Source organism: Chelmon rostratus, chromosome 3 (assembly GCF_017976325.1).
Source record: "Chelmon rostratus isolate fCheRos1 chromosome 3, fCheRos1.pri, whole genome shotgun sequence".
Taxonomy (NCBI): Eukaryota; Metazoa; Chordata; class Actinopteri; order Chaetodontiformes; family Chaetodontidae; genus Chelmon; species Chelmon rostratus.
Window position 1 is genome coordinate 23,376,581 of NC_055660.1, and position 21,819 is coordinate 23,398,399.

General features: G+C 45.1%; 1 protein-coding gene across 1 annotated transcript in view; it reads left to right on the forward strand.

The window, feature by feature from the left end:
* The window catches only part of LOC121604294 (xylosyltransferase 1-like), a 72,166-nt gene extending 53,964 nt beyond the window's left edge, over window positions 1–18,202 (forward strand). Inside the window, exons 8-11 of the mRNA XM_041933773.1 lie at window positions 2,503–2,768; window positions 7,652–7,850; window positions 13,719–14,052; window positions 17,873–18,202. Of these exons, the coding sequence (XP_041789707.1) occupies window positions 2,503–2,768; window positions 7,652–7,850; window positions 13,719–14,052; window positions 17,873–18,195 (1,122 nt within the window). The 3' untranslated portion in view covers window positions 18,196–18,202. The remainder of the gene's footprint in view (window positions 1–2,502; window positions 2,769–7,651; window positions 7,851–13,718; window positions 14,053–17,872) is intronic.
* The last annotated feature ends 3,617 nt before the right edge of the window (window positions 18,203–21,819 follow it).

The window sequence follows — 21,819 nt, forward strand, 5'->3', positions numbered from 1 at the left end:
TTTTCAGAATGAAAGTGAATGAATGGCAGTGACTGCAGGACCCCAGAGAAAGCCACTATCGCAGTTTGACTTTTAAAACACTCTGCCACAGTTACGTTTCTCTTGAAGTCGCGTCATTTAAGCGCCGTCACGCGCTCCGTCTGTCTTGTCCTTCACAGACCAGTCAAAGCCGTCTCACTGACCTCGCCTCTCCCTTCGCCAGACCCGTCTGCCGTCTGTCTCGCCTCAGCCTCAGGCAGCCCGGTGCCAACACGTTACCACAGGTCCTTGGCACCGCCGCTGGGTCTGGTTGGCACCCTGGTATCACTGAAGTCCGACCATGGGAACAAAGCAGCCTTTCCAAAAGCAAAGCCAGGCCCCGGTATTAATAGGACTTAATGAACCGTAGCATTGGGGAAAATACAGACAAGTAAAGCAGTTTGGTTTGCAGATGAGACGAATAATTGAAGGTACAACTGTGGAGTCCCGCAGAGGGATTCTGACGTGCACTCACCAGGGGAGGGGGCTGTTCTGGAGGATGGTGATGTGCCTTTTGTCTTCGCGCATCATTGTTTAGTAATGTGTTTCGTCTGTTGGAAAGACGGGCTGTGACAGCCTGGTTCTCTCAGTTGACTGCACTGAGGGCATGTCAGAAAGCACAAAGCCTGGGAATGTGTAAAATAAAAAAAAAGCCTCGGTGTTTCATTTGATATCTGTAGCCGATCAACCAATGGTTAATGCATCGTCTGGTGCCACGTGAAGCCACGGCGGCGTTTCCTCATGCCGGAGCAGCATTAGAAAGAGCCGAAGTGCACCACGGCCTGATTAGGTCTCCGGGGTTTTTTTTTTCTGTTTGTTTTTTTTCGCAGGTAGCACCGAGGTGTTCGGTGCTGGGTAACTATCAGTAAATAGTTTTGTGTCTGGGACTGAAAAGACGTCTTTGTGTGGAAGCCAAGCCGTGGAGGCGACAGATTTCATGATGCACCATCAACCACACAAGCAACAGATACAGAGAGGGTGAGAAAGACGTGGTGGGAGTGGAGGAGGCCAGACAGAGCGACAAATACAAAGCAGTGTTGAGAAAAGAGATGATGAATGGGTGGATAAAAACAGCAGAGGGAACGGGACAGTGCCTTATGAGGGAGACATGTGAGGCGTCTTCTCATCTTTCCTCGTCGGGCACCTTTGGGCACCAACATTGACTGTAATTCCAGCAATGAAGCTGTCTGGCACAGAGTGACTTGCAGCCTTTCGTCAATAGTTTCTTTGTGATGTGATTAGGTTTTTTAAGACCTCTCTCAATGGGTTCATCTTCTCAATTTCTCCTTAACCTTTGACACCCCTCCCTGGATCTGAGATAGCAATCACAGTCTTTCTGTCCATAAACGTTTCAGGCTTTTAAAGTATTCAGTTCAGAAAATGTATGCTGCTGTACGGTATGATTTTCTCATCTCGTCTGCAGGGCTAACGCAGCGCATTTACGATGTGTAGTTCCTTGTTAATTCAAATATTATAGTGGGTGCATTGTTCTGACACACTGGATAAGGGGTCATGGGAGCAGTGGTTCCCAATCTTTTTGGCTTGTGACCCTTTAAAACAAACTCATGTTTGCTTGTGAGCTGTTATCACCATAAAGGCTGATGTTTTTTCCCCCTGTTTTACTCAGATAAGTTTTAGAGTCTTGAATAAGGACATTTATCCAGTAATGTGTCTCCGTTCTCGAAGAGGAATTATGTCAATTTTCCACATCAAGGTCTGTTTACAGGTCTTGGAGGGTACTCACTTACTTATTATGTGGAAAAAAAGCTTTTTGTGGCCTCAAGTTATGTCACTGTGAAGAAAGAAGTGAGCCTACCAGGCCTCTGTAGCCCCCTGCTCCTCTCTGCTTAGCATAGCACACCAGAGCCCCTGACTGAGCTGCTGGGGGTCGAGTTGCACTGTGGGTAACGTGGGCACCAGGTGGAAGAAGCTGTGGAATAAAAAAGACAATATCTCTGGTTCTGCTGCATTGGGATGGATCCCTTTTTTTGACAATGCAAGTGCAAATCTAAATTAGTCTTTTAATCTCCTCACAACCCCTCAAATTTATCTTGCTACCCCTTGTGGTGGGCCTGACCCCCAGGTTGGAAGCCACTACTAATGCGTTTTGACGGTCGCCCTGCAAATGAACGACAGAGGGAGACTGAGGAGACAATGGTTTAATGTATGTATGTATCTATGTATACGCGTATATATGCTCTGTGTGTGTGCGTGTTTGTGTGTGTGTATAATGTGTATAATAATTAATTCACATAAGTATACAGAACAGATTTGCCTCCCTTTCATCTGCTACCACCTATACTCCTCTCTCTTCTCTCAGCCCACACATCACTTCACCACACATCTAACACATCACATTTGTTCCCCTGCCATCCTCTCACACCACCGTTTCCTAATCTTCTCCTTTTTTTCTTCTCTTTATCTCATCCCTCCCCGCTTTGCCGCCTTGTTCCACTCCCTCCCTGCCTCCCTGTCCCTCTGCAGCAAACGGTGCGGCCCACCTTCTTTGCCAGGAAGTTTGAAGCCAGTGTGAACCAGGAGATAGTGAACCAGCTGGACAGCTACCTGTTTGGACCGTTTCCCCAGGGAACGCCGGGCCTGAACTCGTACTGGGAGAGCGTGTACGACGAGCCAGACGGCGTGGCCAGTCTGTCGGACACGCAGCTCACGTACTACCACTCCTTCTCACGGCTGGGCCTGGCCAGAGCTGCCGCCTCGCTGCAGGGAAACCCGAAGGATCACAGCTGCAGGTTAGCTTTGTGAATGCACTATGCAAATACTTTTTTTTGTTCTGTTCTCCATCACACCGCCATCACCATCCACCACAGCATCATGACACACATGCACCTTCATCCACAGGTGCACTTCAGTTTGTGTTTACTCTGAAAAGCCAGCCACACCCATAACATGAGCAACCACAACACATATAAAAACCCTTTGTGTCGCTGTTCATGTGACATCTGCCTGGCATCGCATGTCATGGAAATAAGACAACAATGAGTAGTTCCAGTCAGCAGCTGGGAACTCTGGGTATTGCTGTTCATTTTGTAACATGATATGACGCAATTCATCCCAGAGATAATAAGGCTATATGGTTCATAGCATCAAAAGCTGTCCCTTCAGGCCAGTGTATTATTAGTGGAAATGTATGAATTCCAGCGCTGTTAACGTACTGCATGTGGTTAGAAGGAAAAGGGAGAACCACACTGTGCTTTCATATTTAATGGTCAAATGGAACATTTCAGCTTCACGTACTTCAGTGAGGGTTTTCAGCAGCATATGTTTTCAGTAGCATCTGGCATAGGAGCATTTTAGGTGAGCTTTCCGTTTCAGTTTATTTGCACAGCGATGATACCCAGACACAAAGCGATTAAAAAACAGTGACGAATTAAATATGCTGATTCAAAACAGAAAGCAGAGGTGTAGATTGCTCATTTGCGTACGTGTGACAGGAAGCCCCATGCATCTCACAAAAAGCATCTCACCTCGAAACAAAAGATGGAGCAAGATGGCATCTTTATGTTCATCTTAACGACATCAACAAACATTAGGATGAATTCTCCCCACATGAGACAGGATAACAGAAAGTAAATGGAGCACAACATGATGGAAAGCAGTTGTTTCAGCAATATATGGAGGCACGCTGTTTTTGCTTCTAGTCATCCAGGCAGCCGATTCATATTGTTCTGCTCAGGAAAGTTTCAGAAGTCGTCGGGTAAGCTGACTGATAGCGTCTCCGAGCGCAGCGTCACTTGCTGTTGTAGAGGAGCTGTAGGAGGCAGCACAAACCCTCGTGTCAGCTGAGATGTTTTGCACCTTGTAAGCAGGACTCCGGCACAGCAAGGTGTCCCATGCCAGCGCCCCCGCCCCTACCCCCCATCCCGCTGCATTGTGGGTGTTCTGTAAAGTCCTGCGGGTAAAACCGGGAAGAGAAAGGAAGCATTTTTCCATCTGTCAAACCTCAAAACCCATCTATTGGCTACAGCTGTTTCTGCTCGTAGGCTGCATCTGTTAGCAGTAGAGAGCAGGAGCAAGGAAAAGGTGGTTACGTACATCCGTGCATGTGTGTGTCATTGCATGTATAACAGGGAGGGGGGGGGGTCTCCACATCTCTGTCACTGCCAGGAAATGAGCCCGTAAGAAAAAGCATTTAAGTCACACAAGCAAACCTCAGTCTTTAACGTTTACATGTAAAAGCAATTTAGCAAAGCTGAGAGGCCAAAGGCCAAAACGGAGGAAATAGAGAGAAATACTGTAAATGTCTGCATGTGTGTGTGTATGCAGGGTAAGTTTCGAGTGTGTGCGTCTATGCAAGCAACCCAAGAGTGTTCCTGTTGATGTGTCTGCGTATACAAGGCTTCCTATTAACATACGCACGCAAATTCAAATGTCACCTTATGTGTGTGTGTGTGTGTTTTGTAGAGTATTTGTAGGTGTATGTGGGCTTCCACCCAGCAGTGATCCGGCGAGTGTATCCATGCATATCAAGCAACTGCACGCGGACTGAAGTGTCACCTTGCGTGTGAGCTGTATTAAGCCTTTTTGGGGCAAGTCTCATGTCCTCAAACTGTATGCAAACTATTAGTCAGGGTGAAGCCTGGGAGCTGTTTTTGGTGTCGCTGGGTCCAGGGACGCTGGTTCGCTGGGACGAGAAGGCGGGTTCATAATGAGAAGAATGATTTCGGTGGTATGTGCCCACCTTTCTGAAATGAGCAGAATATGTGAAAAGCAGGTATTGCTTACTGGTACATAGTGGCAGGAATATATAAATGCATTTTTTATTTCCTCAGTGAATGACAGAATTAAGGAGAAATAAACCCGTAAGCTTACCCAACATTAGCCCCACTTTGTGCCTCTCGTGTATTAACATTACATTGGAGTCACACAGCTAAGCGTCTGATTTTCGACAAAATAACAAATGATTCCCCAGTGATCTTTGCAGGAGCCGGTAGGATGTTGAAGATCACTTTCCATTGTCCTGAAAGTATTTACAGAATCCTCAGAGACTCTTTTAATCATTTGAAAACATTCTGTCTGCTGCACAGTGGCAAAGATTGTGAACCTTCCTGAGTTGTGCCCCTTTTTTTCATAACAGCAAACAAAGATGGCTGCTGGAAACGACATTTCTCTGCTGCTCAGTTTGTACATTGTGGACTAAAATTTCATACTGTATAATTCCAGTGATGGTAAATATTAATATTTATCTCCTATATTTAATTCAAAACAGTGCATTCATAATTTGATTGTGTTTTACAAAAACGGCAAAGACATATGTCATCTCCAGCTGTCTGGAATAGGACGTGAAGAAACAGGTTTTTTGTCTTCACTTGATTCAGTTGGTTTGAAGAGGCTTTTACGACAGAGCAGCAGTAAATGTGTCTCTTTCAAACGTCTCCAACATGTGTTAAGCTCTGTGGATTCAATGTAATGCTAATACATGAGAGGCGCCCAACATATCCATGTTGCATTGTGTTACACATGCTATCGTGTAATACCGTACTCTACATTTTCCGAGGCTTAACACGGTGTCATAATTTAACAGGCAGTCTCAGAAAGGCGCAGCGGTCCTGTCTGGTCTATCATGTGTTCTGTCAGAAATGCATCACTGCAGCATCACAAGGCGGAGGCCATAAATAATGCACTATTTCTCCGAATCCCCCGCGTAATAAACAGACAAACAGGCATTAGCGATGGTGTTTGGTGTGTTGCAAGATAAGTATATGATACCAGTTTATGAATCAGGACGTCGTACATAAATAATGAGCTACAATGAGTCACAGCTGCGGTGAGGCATTGTTAAGATCGGCCCGAACAAAACAGAGAAATAAAAAGCAAAATGAGCCCCGTGATTTTATATTTGAATTTATAGGCCTTATAATTAAACACACCCTGTGCATGTGTGTGTGTGTGTGTGTGTATGACCACACAAGGCCTGCCTGGCATGGCCTGCTTTATTTCTTTTTTATTGACCTGGATTTTTACTGAACAAGCCAGGTAATTAAAACCGATCAAGGTTCTGCTTTGAAGTCTTCCATCTTATTCATGTCCTGGTCTGAAGTCTCAAGTACGGCCACATATGGTGTGTGTGTGTGTGTGTGTAGCCGCATATTTAGCATGCATGTAGAATTCAGATGTGTTACCAACAGATGGATGGGTCAGCCTCAGTGTGAGACTGAGAGGAAAAGGCCACAGAGAGGGATTTGGCTCTTTTAGCAGCCCACTGTGACTCGGCTGGAGAGACTGGAGTAAAAGCCTGAATGGAGCTTCTGTGCAGGCTACGCCCCGACCCCTTCTCGCCGCCTCTCACACTGGCAGCCACGTCTCTTTTGGGAAAGACAGGGGCAGGCGGGGGGGGGTTGGATGAGGGATGAGGACAGAAAGCAGGATGAAAGAAGGAGAAGAGAAAAGAGGAGCAAAGAGGAAGAGGCAGATGGGAGAGGAGAGAAGAAAAGAAGAGGAGAAAGGGAGAAAGGCACAGTTAGAGGGAGCAGGAGAGGAGGGAGTGTGCACTGCTATCCTTGTGGGTGTAAATATTTGCTGTTCTGCTTGTCAGGGTAGCATTTACCGGGACGGGTTGACTCCTGGTCCTTTAGTGGAATACTGATGAGGCCATGGGCACCGGGGGGCAGGGAGGGACTGTGTGTGTGTCTGTGTGTGTGTGTCTGTGTGTGAGTGCAAAAAGAGATGGGAATAAAGACGAATTCAAGGAAGCAGAAGGATGAGAAATGTGGGCGAGAAGGAGTCAGGACGTGTGCAGAGAGCAGCTGCGGAGCGTTCCCCAGCAGTGCCCACCCTGGCCCCTTTTTTGTTTTTCCAGAAGTCACTCGGGCTGGCTGCCCCGAGGGCCGGCCCCTCTGCCACGTATGAAGCGACATGCAAACAAACAACAGACTAATCAGAGGGGCGAGACCTTCATTGGGCTTCAGCTGACTGGATGACCCAGTTCAACTTTGTTCAGCAGACTTGTAATGTGTTCACTTGGATTTGTCTGCGTGTGTTCAGAACTCTGACTAATCTGAATCTGCTGCCAATAGCGCCCGTGACTCTTCTGTAATTTTCTGGAGGCAGCAGAACGCTGCGGGCTGCCCTGTCACATGTCTTCTTTAACCGTCCTCTCCACTTCAGAACGGGAGCACATGCTGAAGCAACCAGCGAGATGTAGAGCATAATTAGCAGAGTAGAAGGTTGTCATTTACTTACTTAGAAGGGCTCAGTGGCACTTTGATGAACTGTTTACTAATCCATTGCTTATCTTTGTACAAGCATAAAAATAGATGAAAACCCCGGTTATGCAAGTGTGGGCGTAGCAGCCAACAAGCAATACTCAATGGGAATTACCAGCATGGTGGACCCATGTCTTTGACCAACTTGTTTTCTGTTAAAGGTCATTGAATTAATGTCCACCATGTCACACACTCACAGAGCACATTGACCGCTAATCTTCACTGAGAGCATACATTAGCATTCAGCCACATTAGCATGTCCAAGGCTGGTCCCTCGCAGACGTTATCCAGATGGATCTAGATATTCTCCTCCTCTTACACTGTCGGCCCCGAAAAGCGGCTCAGCAGGTAGGTCAGCGGGTATCGAGTTTGCTAATGGATTCTCTTTCTGTCTCTCGACGCTCTGCCAGGTACTTCCCCATGGGCCACCCGGTGTCAGTGCATCTCTACTTCCAGTCAGACCAGTTCCAGGGCTACCTGGTCAAGCACCACGCCACCAACCTGGCAACCAGCAAGCTGGAGACCATGGAGACCTGGGTGGCTCCCAAGAAGAATTTCAAGCTGACCACGCCGCCCAGCAGCACGTTCAGCAGATTGCAGTACGCAGAGGTGAGTCAGCAGATTGGTCCACGTTTGGTTTTCATTTTCACTGAAGTCGCTTGTTTGGCATGAGTCACAAAACAATCAGTCAGCCATTGCCAGTGTCTGGAAATGAGTTCCATTAAAACCCTAAGCACCTCATAGTTTGTCCTATGTGGTGCATATAATTAGAGGTTCGATATACAGCTCGTTGCCATGGTGACCTTATATTCATTGTTATGGCGACCTTGCCAAGACTCATAGCGGCGCATCTCCACACAATTAAACTGGTGCCTGTAATGGCCTTGTAAAATGTAAATTGATTGAATTCATCCAAGTTTATAGGGATGAGCGCCTCATGTGCTGCTTATTTGTTGTTTCCTAATAGAACTTCTTCTCACCTTCACACTGGAATGCCTCCCTTGATTGTCTTGTTATGTTAATCTGTGTTTATGTTTACCACAACACACAGCTCAGCTGTGATGTGACAGCCTCAGAGTGTCGCTTTAAAAAGGACAGAATTAACTGAGGGAATATAAATTGACCTTTTCCTCCGGTTCATCCTGCACACCTTTGCAGAAAGCGTTGAATGAACGTGTTTGTCTTGTTTGTGCCTGTGGACCACACGCTTACACCTTGACACACCTTGACCCCATTTGACCTTTTCCAGCCGTCACCAAGTGAACTTGAAGGGGTCTGGACTTCTTTCCAGTGGCCTTGCCGGTCCCTCTCACTAAGCCTGTTTGTGTGTCTGGCCTATGAAACCGTGAGTGACAGAGAAGTGATGTGAGCTGTGGCTTTTATCTGGATGCTCAGCCAGAGAAAGCGCCCGCTGTCTGGCACTGTGCAGCGGCTGACAGTCACTCAGTTTGTCCATCTGTCATTCAAAACGAGAGCAGAAAGAGCTTAAATAAGACTTTTTGTCAGCTTAGCAGATATGACCCATTATACTAACGCTATACGCTGGAGTTTGCTAGATAAACCATATGGTTGGCTTAACAATGTGTTCCCTGTCCTCCTTTAGCTATAAAGGAAGACAGATATGTCTTTCTTTTCACTCCTCTACTGCCGCCTCCCAGCTGCCTTTATAGGCCTTTTTACTGCATGATTTAGTGTAGGGCCACTTACAGCCCACACAGTTAAAATTAGTATTTCACCTCAACTCAGACTTGACATTGAGAGGTGCATTACCCTTTGTTCGAGAAATCTTATACAGTAGAATGACTGACTTTGACTGATGGTCTGCCACAATGTAAGTGTATATATATATATATATATATATATATATAGAGAGAGAGGAACCCGTTTTGATGTAAGTATAATACACATTTGTCTTGACACAAAAAATGAACATGGTGAACTTCCATTATGAGTTGCAGCCCATCAGACTGGACACTGCCAGGTGTTTCTGTAATTTTGTCCGCTGTTTGCATTTAAAGATAAAAATGTACACACAAAGTAGTATACTGTGTGTCATCCCAGGGGCCAGATCCAGTCCCATAAGGCTCCCACATGTTTCATATTTATTACCTAGGAGGTTATGGTTTTGGTCCGGTTTGTTTGTTGGTTTGTTTTGTCTGTCTCTCAGCAGGATTATGGAAAAACTACTAGACCAATTTTTATGAAACTTGGTAGAAGGGGGTGACATGTGTGAAGGAAGAACCCACAGCGGATCTGAATCACAGGGCGGACAAGCCCTTTTGTTATCAGTGCCTGGGAGGGCAATAAACGGCATACATCTTAACATCCAGTAAATGGCAGTTCTACAGTCAACAACTATAGTTGGGTAGCAGTAATCCTGTGGGGTAGCACAGCATGTAAACAGTGGCTTCATGGGAGCTGCTGTGTCACGATTTCTGCTTTTCACAAATGTTTAAGTTTGTGAAATATTTCCGATTTAGAAGTACATAATAAATGCACAGCTGAGATGACGAGGCTTCAGCTGGCCACAAACATGTCTTGACAGGATTCTTGCAGTTTTGTAAATATGTCCAGACATGTGCAGCGGCTGCGCTTGCAGAGTTGCAGAGTGCACAGAGTGCAGAAGTCTGTGCTCTCCTTTCTAGTTGCAATTTTTTTCTACCCAATTTTGATATCCCCTCAGTCTTTTATTTCAGAGTAATCATTTAATTTACTATCAAAACTGAAAAATCTGAGCCTAAAAGCAGGGTTTTTATTGTGATATTTATGAAGCTGACCCTCCACCCTACTGTCAAAATGATGCACCAGACACCTAAATGACTTCATCTAAATCTAAAAGACGGGCTGATTCAGAGCACCGACAGTTTCTGGAGAGGTGGACAGCTGAGTTATGTTCTGATGATTATTCATTATTAGGAGGAAACTGGCTAGCTCCAGTTCCAGCATGCAACCTCCCATAAAACAACGTCTCGTCTTCACACTTCCTTTTCTGTTCATTACTGGATAAACCAACAGGATATAACGTGTTAATTTGTGAGTGTTATTGGGCCGATGTTCTTGACCTTTGGATAGATCCCGGGTAGCTGTTGCACCATGTGCACACTCTGTTTGCCACCCTTCCTTCCTCATACATCGCTCCAGAGTGTATCTTTATTAGCAAGCAGCCATCTTGCCTGTAGTCCCTCAGTAGCATAAACAGCGTCTCAGGGGAGTCCTCTGCTACTGCTGGTGAGCACCTGTGTTTGATTACCCCCACAAAGAGCGCCACTAATAAGCCTCTGAACAGAGCCTCGAGGGACATTCATGCCCTGTGGTTTTAAGTAGGGCCAGATGTAGACTGGGACTGTCCATGCTGCTGCCTGATCAAATTGACCTGTCTTTTTTAATAGAGGCGTTAGAGTGTGGGCGCCGGCAAGACGGAGACGGGGAGAAAAGGTTTGCAGGGTTGCTGGGTCAGAGGGAAGAAATGGAATAGAGGTGATTTATGAGATGAGGGTATTTCATGTTTCCTCGGCATGAGATTGAGTAGAAGATCAAAGTAATGCGGGTAATCGACTTAAACGATGAGGCATACGTGAAGAAAAGTATAATGTACGATACTGTGTAATGTGCATCATCAGGTGTGAGTTTCTCCTTCTGTTTGTTGTAAAGTTGATTGTTGGTAATTGCTGGTTATGAATGGAAAGTCTGAATAATTGGTTCAAGTGAGTGGAAAGTGTGAGTAAACAGGCCGGTAGACAGACTGGAGGAAATGAAAAGAGGGGGTAGAGGTCACAGGGAGGTTGCCAGATCAGCACTAGTTCCACAAAGGCAGGTTCCTCTAAGTATGGCTCTAAGTGAAAGAAGGTCATAAGCCTGCGACTTGGTGAGGGGTCATAAGGCTTGATTAGCTATTGGTCTTAAGCCAAAGCTTATTGGGTAGAAGCAGCAAGGGGCAGGTTGAGTGTGGAGGTCAGCGTAAGCTATAGGCTGAGGCTGAAATGGGCGAGAAGTTAATCCCTGTTTGACCCACTTTCGTACTGGAAGAAAGAATTTCTTGCTGCTGGTGGCCTCGTCTGTTACCTGCAGATACACTGCACCTTGAGCCGAATCGCCAAGAGAGTGACGCCACGGGAAAAAGTAATTGCAACATTTTAAATCGATAAACCTTGTGAATGAAGTTTAAGTGTTTCGGCAAACTTTCAGCCGATGTGGAAACAACAACATATATTTGTGTGGGCATGAGGACCTCCAGCTCTCTGCAGAAAAACACAATAGGTCAATATATAGTACTATTTTTCACACTCTTTTAGGAAAAGCTGCCTCCTTCTGCCTACTATTTCTGTGGTGACCAGGGTAGGCATCGAGCTTTGGTCACGAGGCACGCAGCCAGTCAACAAGTTGCATGTGCCCCTTATTAACCTGTGTGTACAGTGTGTGCCATATGTGTGTGTGTGTGTTGGTACCGAGAGTGAAAAGCCTGTGGAGTAAATCCGCCCACTCATCTGGCCCGAAACGGCTCAAAAACACAACTTGTTGGTGTGTTGTGTATAATTTACATCGCTCTGAGTGGTTTGTTGCAGAATAAACTAGGGCCAAGAAGCAGAAACCCAACACAAACATTGTCAGAAACCCTCTCCCACAACTCTAACTTTAGTCGGCCTCCTGCATGCGCTCTCCCGGTGGATTACCAAGAGATTCCTCCGTCAATACTCCCTTCATTTCTTTCTGCGGCTGAGAACGAGCCTGCTGCCAATCAATCGGGGATGTGGCGCGTGCCAGCGAGTCAGCCTTGAATAAAGTAATGAGCTACAGAGGTGCCAGACAAGAGAGTTGATTAGTAATTTAGAGAGAAAAGAAGCGAGGTCCAAGGGGCAGAAATGGCAGAGGTCAGTCCAATAATGGAGAAGAAAGTGAGGTGTCTTTTACGGATGGCCAAGACACGCACACACACACACACACGCTGCCTCATTTATGCAAGGAATGGCTATTTATACTGTACATTGCAATCGCAGTTCTCAAAGGATGTAAGACAGAATCAGTTCCAGTCAGCCATTGATCGTGCAGCAGGGTGAGGCTGTGTTAATCAGCCACCATTGTAAGGATGAGCGCTTCCTAAAGCCGCCATCCCTCTCATATTTCTGCTCACACCCGGTACATTTTTCACTGTCTGTGTGTGTGTGCGTGAGTGAGGTGTGTGTGTGTGTATCTGTATCTATCACCCCATCTCCCCCATCAATCTCGATCGCTCGATGTCTCTCATTTTGCATATGGCACGCTTTTGCAATCTCTGCGATCCAGCACAGATCACACCTCTTCAGTTACAGCCTTGACCGCCACGAAGACATTAAAGGCAATTAGCTGCACTTCCGTTTTCTTCCCCCTCTTGTAATTTGCTCTCTCTGCTCTTTTTTTTTTTTGGCTTTATGTCATTTCAGTTGAGCGACAGAGTCGGTCTTCGAACTTAACCTATAGATCTCAGTTTAATCAAACAAACAAACCTGCAAACACATGTATCCAAAATGTTAATTATGTAAACTTAAAGGACGTAATAATCTTAAATGGCTCACTGTTCCGCTGGCAGTCCTCCAGTGCGCGGCAGGCTGGCAGCTAGTCCTGTGTTCTGCAGCCAGAGGCGCTGCGTGTCTCACAATTCACCAAAGATTTATTTGACTTTGGCATTATCTGTTACATTTTTACATTCAGTTTCTCAAAATTGCTGCGGAGAAAGCCGCCTTTCTCAGCCTTTTGTTGAAGGCGCTAAAACCTTATTTTTATGGAGGTTTGCTCCTTTTTATCCTGGTCGCTGCGTCTGCATATTATGTCAGTATGTAAAGTGTCTTCCTCTGCTTGGATTTTTCCCGTCCGTGTCAGGTTGTAATCTTCTCCCCTGTAGTTTCTGTTTAGGTTAAACACTGCTCACACTGGATACTGCTGCTCATTGCCTCCCCTCTCTATCTGTCTGAAATGTGCAAACAGGGATGCATTTGATCTTCACCCCAGGGGGATATGGTTGGGGTCTAGTCATGCGCCTTCCTCGGCCTGTCTCTCATATTCCTTGCCAAAGACATTGCTCAGGCATACAGTAGCAGTGACTGTGGACAAGTGGATTCAAACATGCAGGACGAAGCAATCAGGCTTGTCAGCTTCTGCATATTGTAACGTTATATAATGGCTGCGTGGAGGGTTGCGCTGGAGTGTGGTGCTGTTTGATGAAAAATGCATGCTGAAGATTATTTCCCATGATAATTCAGTGCAGATATTGGTTCTTCATGGTATGATCTTGGTCAGATAGTGATGCATGGACACAGTATGTTACTTATTTATAATCTCTGTACTCTACATGCAGCTGCAGGAGTGAATTTCTGTGCCCTCATGTCTTGTGCTTTTTGTTGTTGCCTCTCTCCTTGTCTTTCTTCTTACCTCATTCTGTCACTCAATCTTGTTTCCCTGCTCACGCTCCCTTTCATTCCCTTATCCGCCTCCTTCCGTTGTCAGATCGGCACAGAGTGGGACGCCAAAGAACGCATGTTCCGAAACTTCGGCGGCCTGATGGGCCCCATGGACGAGACGGTGGGCATGCAGAAGTGGAGTAAGGGTCCAAACGTCACCGTCACAGTCGTGTGGATCGACCCCACCAACGTCATCGCCGCCACCTACGACATTCTCATCAACGCCAGCGCCGAGTTCACCCACTACCGCCCGCCGCTCAACCAGCCTCTGCGGCCAGGCGTGTGGAGCGTTCGTATCCTGCACCACTGGAGCCCCGTGGCTGAGATGCGCTTCCTCATTGCCCCGCTGGTCTACAGCAAGCACCAGCCCATACGACAAGGTGAGAGAGAGGTTTCTGTGTGATGGTCACAAGGCTTATTTATAACTAGCACTTGTTTCCACTTCATCATAACACAAAATGACTATTGATTGTACAAATGGCCCATCTAGACGTATTGCACCGATGTGCTGTTCTCCAACAACATCATTCATCAAAAAAGTACTTGAGGTGTTACTCTAAATGCCAAACTTCTCACTACATATCTAGATGTGGTGGAAGTCCCGCACTGCTCGGGTAAAATAAGAGCTGCAGAGTGCAATCAAATACAACAGCCCTGCAATAAATCCTGTGTTTGTGAAGCTTATAGCACCACCGCACTTTGCTGCAGTGTTCACAGAGGAGTTGGTTGGTAATATCTGGGCTTCATTTTGTCATTTTTGTGCCATTATACTGTCGAGTGTAGCCAGTGGTGGAGAGTAACTACATGCATTTACTCCAATGTTGTACATAAGTCCATTTTGGTGCTGCTTGTGGTTTATTGTGCATTTCCATTTTGCACTAGCTTCTAAAACATGATCGAGACGAAGCAACGCTGTAAATAATGATGTGATTAGCTCTAATGCATCAGTAACAACAATCCAGTGACTTTATTAAATTATTACACAGCAGCAGGTGTTTTTTCACTTTCTGTGAAAAAACACCTGCTGCTGTGTAATAATTTAATAATAATGATAATAATAATAATAATTAATAGAGCTGGTTTCATGACTTTTCTCAAAAAAGGTCAGATTTGTTACTTGATTTTAGAGGAATGAGCTCCTGTATTCTGTTTTGTTTCTGTGTGAAACATAACATAATGATTAAAGTAGTAAAATAAAGTCCTCCGTACACTGAAATGCTGATTGAAGGTGAATGCGAAGGTGATACAAATCCAATAACATGAGATGCTAAAACACTATGAAAGGGGCCGTTCCAGAGAAAGAGTACTAATGATGATGCTTATTACAGTTTATTATTGATTATTGTTCTTCCACCTCTGAGTGTATTGACTATTTTGTCACACGCGACATGTTATCGCTCAGTCTGACACAGTCTGGGCACACATTCAGCATTATAAGCCTAACAAAGGAAGTGTTTGTTGTAAGTTACTGTAGAATGGAAGGCTCTCCACAGTAACTAGTAGCTGCAATAAATCCATGATGGACAGCTCATTTTAGATTTGAATCACACCTACTGCCCCTTTATCTGCCATAGATCAGTAGTTCATATGCAGGATGCTGGAAATGAAAGTACAGAGCTTGAATACACGATTTATTTTGAGTATTTTCTTTTCAGTTGACACCGCCATAGTGTCGCAGAGTAACATTGCAATCACCCTGAAGTAACGATTGCTAGTTTAGGTGCTCTAAAATGTCTGCACACACACACACATGCACACGCACACACACACACGCAGTGTTGTATTTGCAGTGATGCCCTTTCTAATCAAGCCTGTGGGCCTCTGCAGACCCTGGTTGTTTGTCATCAAGTCACCCTTAATAACCCAGCGAGCTGCTCATACACACTGAACAGACTGTTAAACAACAGCACGCTTAGCCCTCGAAAAACAATGACACAATTAAATCAATCAGCCAGCATGGATAAGGGGCGAGAATGCATTGTTCTAAATGGTAAGCAGCCACGTTGCTTTCAAAGTCACCTGAGAGTTGAGACGCCAGCTTCGGCATAATCGCGCCTTTCTCCGTTTAATAATCTCATTGAGCCGCTTTAATGACGAAAAGAAACGGCAAATAAAGTTACAGCTTTTGTGTTTGACCTGAGTCTCAGCGGGGCTGCAGGGGCGTCTGTTGTGCGACAGCATGCATTAAATATTCATCTCTGATTTACGGCTGTTTAGGATCACATTACATAATCATGCTGTGGCTTCTCTGGAGAAATTTCCCTGGTAGTAATTTAACTGTGTTTCACCCCAATACATGTTTTTCTTGGCTTGCGGTCCCTACAATGCTGTAGCACAGTTATCCAGGAAGATTAGTAATGTCAGACACAGTCAGCTGCTGCTGATTCATTGATGATTTGCTGGTGATTCATTAATACAAATGGGATTAACCAAAAGGAATGAAAAACACTCCTGTTATAAAGCCATTCAGCCTCCAACTCAGAATGACCATGAAGTTAAATCAGCATGTCTCTGAAACTTTTTTGACCAAACCCGACCATTCTAGCCTTTATGAGGAGAATCTTCACAGACATACTTTGTGTGGGAAGAGGTGGAAAATCTTACTGAAGTAGAAGTGCATAAGCATAATCAGCTAGATTTACTCAATGGTAATAAATAATACAGTGGAGTTACAGTACAGAAGTCCAGTACAACTAACTGTACCTCGAAATTGTACTAGTACATTTCTGGTACAGTTAATGTATGTATTTAGTTACTTTCCACCGCTGGCTGTTGTATGATCACATGAGGTTTAGCGAGGTCTACCTAATAAACTGGAAGCTGAGTGTACTTTACATTTGCTTGTTTTTTTACTATATAAATATGAGGTATATTAATACATGATTAAAGAGTTACAGTAGTCACAGTATTTTGTTTTTTTTAAACTGATCATAGTTGAAAATATAGGCCTGTGTTACTCCTGTAATTGCATATTTAAAAGTGAAACTGTAGACCTTTTTCATTTAGAAATTACACAATCTTCCTCGAGCTAATGAGGCAGATTATGTAAAATTACATTCATAAGCAATATTCATACACTCTGTGGTCTGCTATGACCAGAAGCTTATAGTGGCTAATGTTGGTAAACTGTAGCTATTACTGAGTCAGTTCACTGACTTTTGGACTCTTCTTACCCACTGTTAGACTCCATTTTAGCATTTAACTAATAAATGTCTCAATCGTTTCATCACAACGGTAACACATGTCAAGTTCAGTGTTGGGATGTATTGTAATTGTCACTTGTGGCCACTCGTGTAATAATCGTGCATATCCTTGGCTTACTGTGTGTGTGTGTGTGTGTGTGTGTGTGTGTGTGTGTGTGTGTATGTGTGCGCGCGCGTGTGCGTGCGTGTGTTCTTTCGTCTTAGCTGTTCCATCCACACATCTATAATTTACTGCCATGTCTGGCACCAGGTTTCCCTTCAACGTGCAGTGCCAGTAAAACTTTATGGCGTGGCCTTCCACCCGCATTGGCAGCAGCAGACGCACACACAGACACACACACTACACATTTTTATACACAAACACAAAACTTTACACAGATGCATGACTTCATAACACTTTCTGCTACCGCAGAGCGAGTTGGCACAGGTCGGACATCTCCTTGCCTGGTGGAGCACCTCATGTCTGACTGCATCTTTTTGTCACCAGTGCATGAAAAGCGCCGATGTCTGCTCAGCCATGCTTAGAGAGGATGGCTCGCGCCCCAGTTAGAGGGCCAGTGAGGAATTTACAGCTTCAGTGGTGCTCAGGGTGGAGAAAGTGTTTAAAGTTGTGTCTGCGTGTTCTGTCCTCCTGCCGAGCTTGACCGTCATGGGAAGAAAGAATGAGGGCGCGTCTGTGTATTTGTGACCGTTTCCCAACAGTCAGCATTGCAGTGGCTCGACACACCACGTCAAGGAATGAGATTCAGGGAGTCCGGCCGTAGAAATCAATCCATGCAAATCAGCAACCAGTTTCAGCTGTTCAGATAGTAATAAAACAAATCACGTTCTCTGCTTTGATATTTTAACATTCATGTCTCCCTCTTGCTTTTCCCTTCAACTCTTTTCCACTTCTGCAATCCCCTCCCTCTGTCTGACCACTGATTATCAACTCTCCACGCATCATCTCTTCCCCTCTCCGCTCTCTCTCTCTCTCTGCCTTCCCACGTCTCTCCAGAGGATACCCTGAAGCTCCACAACGGGCCAGCGAAGAACAGCTACATGGAGCAGAGTTTCCACGGCCTCAACCCAGTGCTCAACATCCCCGTCAGCCTGGGCTACGTGGAGCAGGCCAAGAGGAACGCCGCCCTGACCGGCCCGGAGCTCGAGCGCTGGGCAGACGGCCTGGTGGGCGAGCTGTGGGAGGCAGCCGACGTCTGCGCCGTGGGCCCTACCGCCTGCCCCGTCATGCAGGCCTGCCCCAAAAACCGCTGGAGCTCCCTTAGCCCGGACCCCAAATCCCAAATGGGAGCGCCGCGCGCCGACGGCCGCATCAGGTAGCAGCGAGGCCTCCAGCTGGACAGGAGGCCGCGGCACAGGAGATTCACTGTTGATTTTTTATTTATTTAAGGGGTTTGTTGCAGTTGGGGGAAGGAACAGTGTTCTTCCTCCGTCTCGGTAGGATAAAGAAACAAAAGAAAATGTGGGGTTTTTTAAGGGGGGGGGGTCGACGAGGGTGTCTGGACAGAGAGCGAGGAGAATGATTTTCAGATCCTCCCACGGGGTTCCTCCTTTTAGGGGATTATGCTGGCTTTGCTATTTCAGTTTCTCAGTGTATTTATTTTTCCTTCTCATGGCTGAGTTTTACTGTGATCAAACGTTGCAATTTTCGAGCATTTATTTTGCTGCTGAATGAATTATGAAGTCAGCTTTTAAAGCCCTGCGCAGGGCACAGCGGTCAGGCGAGTGCGGATTGTCGACACCGGTGGCAGACGAAGCTCTGCTGCACGAAGGCCTTAGCTGGAAGACGTGTGTGGGGGGAGGTAGCCCGGTACCGAATGAAATGTGCCTCCGTAAGTGCGCGTCACCGTAAACAGAATAAAAAGATCATTTTGATACGACTCAAATGCAGCACCAATAAAAGCAAATTTCCCGTAGACGAAGAAACTTTTAACAACAAATATTTTAGCATTATTAAAGCCAATTATCTCAAAACTCTGGAGCCTCTGATAGCTCAGTGACTCCGTTTGTGAATCAGTGGAATAAATCAGCAACAGCAGCACAACTTCTTTCAGTTCAGTGCCTGATCAGGATGTGGGACTGTCGCGGCCGGGCTAAACATCTGCTGCAGTCACATTTCGTCAATATGGAAAAAGAGAGATGCAAATCCAGAGGCCTTCTCAGAATAATGAAACCTATTTGGATTATAATAGAAACTTAATGTAGACGTTTTAGCGTTCTAAATTCATGAACGCTTCGTTTGTGGTTGTTGTACGATAGTATTTTAAGACTTAACATTCGCATAGTGTAGTTTTTTTTCTTAAATCAAACCCAGATGTTGTGACAGGCAGAGGACAGAGACAGAACTGATTTGTCCGTCTTGGTTTTCTTACCAACTTGCCTCAAACTTGAAATGATCTCAACCTGACCTTAAAATTCTCCTCCTTGTGTCATCTTTTTTTTTTTCCTTTTACTTTCTTCCAGTCATTTCAGTGACGGAGTTGTACATGATTATACATGAAGTCTCAAAAAGTGTGAATGGGGGGGGGGGTCCATGAGTCGCTATTTATTTATAAGTTTATATTAATACTGATATTTTTAGTCAGTGACTAAATAACTGCGACGCTGCCTTGGCAGCATGATAAATATTTTTTTGTAAAGAAAGCCGCCTTTATTTACAAAGGCCAACACCCCAAACCTATACTGTACCTTTTTATGGCCCGCACCTGTGTGTTAGTCCGTGTTGTCCTGTCTGAATAGATCTTCTTGTCTCGCTTTCTTACGTGGCTGTTTGCCAAGTGCATCACAAGAGAAAGCCACCCTGGCCCGTGAGGTCAGAGGTCAGCTACCTAACAACCTCACCAAACAGAGAAGGCGAACAAGGACACTCCTCACAAGCAAACACATCGGACAACGTGTGGGCGTCGAAGGAGAAGCTGTGCTTTTTGGTGTTTCATGGTTCCCGTCAGTTTCAGAATGATAGTGAGTGGTAGTGATCTTCATGCTGTGACAATAATGTAAAACTTCAAGTGAATATTATATCGTGTCTTGATTGCAAAACGCATCACGTATTAGATCGGGGCTACGGCGCCTTTTCCAATCTATCTGCATTTGAAGTACCTTTTCTGCCATCAAGACAATCTCTGGACATTCGAGAGTAGTCGATTCCGCGGAGGGTAGCAACACATCCTGAACAAGAGGGACGGCCGCACGTTTGTTTTACTTTGAAATAAGTTTCATCTGAAGCCAATTAGGAGTTCAGTCTACGATTGTCAACATTGTTTAGCCATCACACGAGCTAAGTGAGTGTTTTTGCGCTGGCTAATTAAGAGACATTACTGCTCATTAATGTCAAGTTCACCTTGCCTCTCAGTCGGATGTGTCGGTCAGAACTGCTATCACTCCTTCCCTCTCAAATCTACCCTGTTGCTGGGGATGGGTCGTAAAGGACTACTTTGGTTTTTCACCGGCCGGCTTCTGCTGCCACCTTTTCACTCACAGTGCCGCCGCGCTCACAACAGTTACTTCACACAATGCGCATCATTACGGGAGCTCAATGCCAGTTTTGGAAAAAGGTGAATTAAATAAATGTAACTCATTGTGGAAGTCCTATTTTGTAACAAAATGATTAACAAATGAAGAAGATGTACATAGGTATTTTGTATTGAACTATTGTTGAAAAGGTATTGTACATGTAAATACAGATGTGGTAAAATGACATTGAATTATTAAGAGTTTTTGAAGTGAAATAACTGGGCACAAAAAGTGAATTGATGGTGTTTATTGATCAAAAATACATAACCTGTTTCAGTGTTTATGGACAGCTGTGACAGCAACCATGTCCCGTTTGCCTCTCAGAGAAAATCACACGCCAGATTGTTGTTGTTCTCGCTGGAATGTAATGTTGAGCAACCGTTGCACAAATTTCTCTGAACTCTGACGTTTCCCCCGTTCCTTTTCTTGCGGGGAGGCTCTGTGTGCCTTAGCTGACTTTTAGAACCTTCTCTGTCCATTGAAAGAAAAGACCTTATTTTGTTATTTGTTTTGATTTCACGTGAAGAATACCACGAGTATGTCGAGTGATTCACTGGTACTGCAACACCAAAAAGATGTCTGCTGTTGTATATATCATCAGGCCTTCTGTCTTTATCAGCTTTTGTTTTTATTTCGTCCCTTTGGGGGATTTGTTTTGTTGTACTTGACTGGCTTGTTTTACTTTTCTCTGACTGCTTTTTGGAAATAAAATTCTATGGAAAAACAGCTCGTGTGGTGATGTACTAGTGCGCACGTCGTGGTTGATAACAAAGCATTAAGCCTGCCGAAGCATCTTTCCATCATTACTCTGCCGCTGCTTATTAAATGCACGTTGCTTTGCAAATATAGCCGCAGTCCATTTAACTGGGTAATATAATGCATTTAATACGGGATATTTTTATTCACTCACAGGGATCATTAAACTTTACTTTTATTTTTATCATTTTAATGTCAGGGATATTCATATAAAGTGTTAGTGGAGGGACACTAAGTTTGTTTCAGCTTCTACTGTCTCGAAACACCAGACAGGCTTAGCAAGACGACTGGAAGGATGTATTCTATGCGAGCTTCACAATGGATCAAATAACTGTCATGTGACAGGGCTTGCTCATAGTTTTCGAAGCTGACTCTGCAGTTCCCCTCAACTCCAGGGAGCATTTTTCTGTCTTTCAGCTCACTGCGTTGGTTTTACAGCCCGCAGCTTTATTGTACTGGTTTATTCCCACGGCTCTCATCAGCCCAGCGTCGTTTCCAGCTGTCGCATGCAGCAAAAACACTCCGATAAACTCACAGAATCTGCTCAGGACCAAACAGCTGGCAGACAAAGCTAGCGACTAGCTGGCTAACGCAGTGGAGCATTTCACGGCTGAATTTGGTGGAGAACAAAGTAGAGCTAAAAGGACTGTGAGTGTTGGACTTACATTTGCCAGG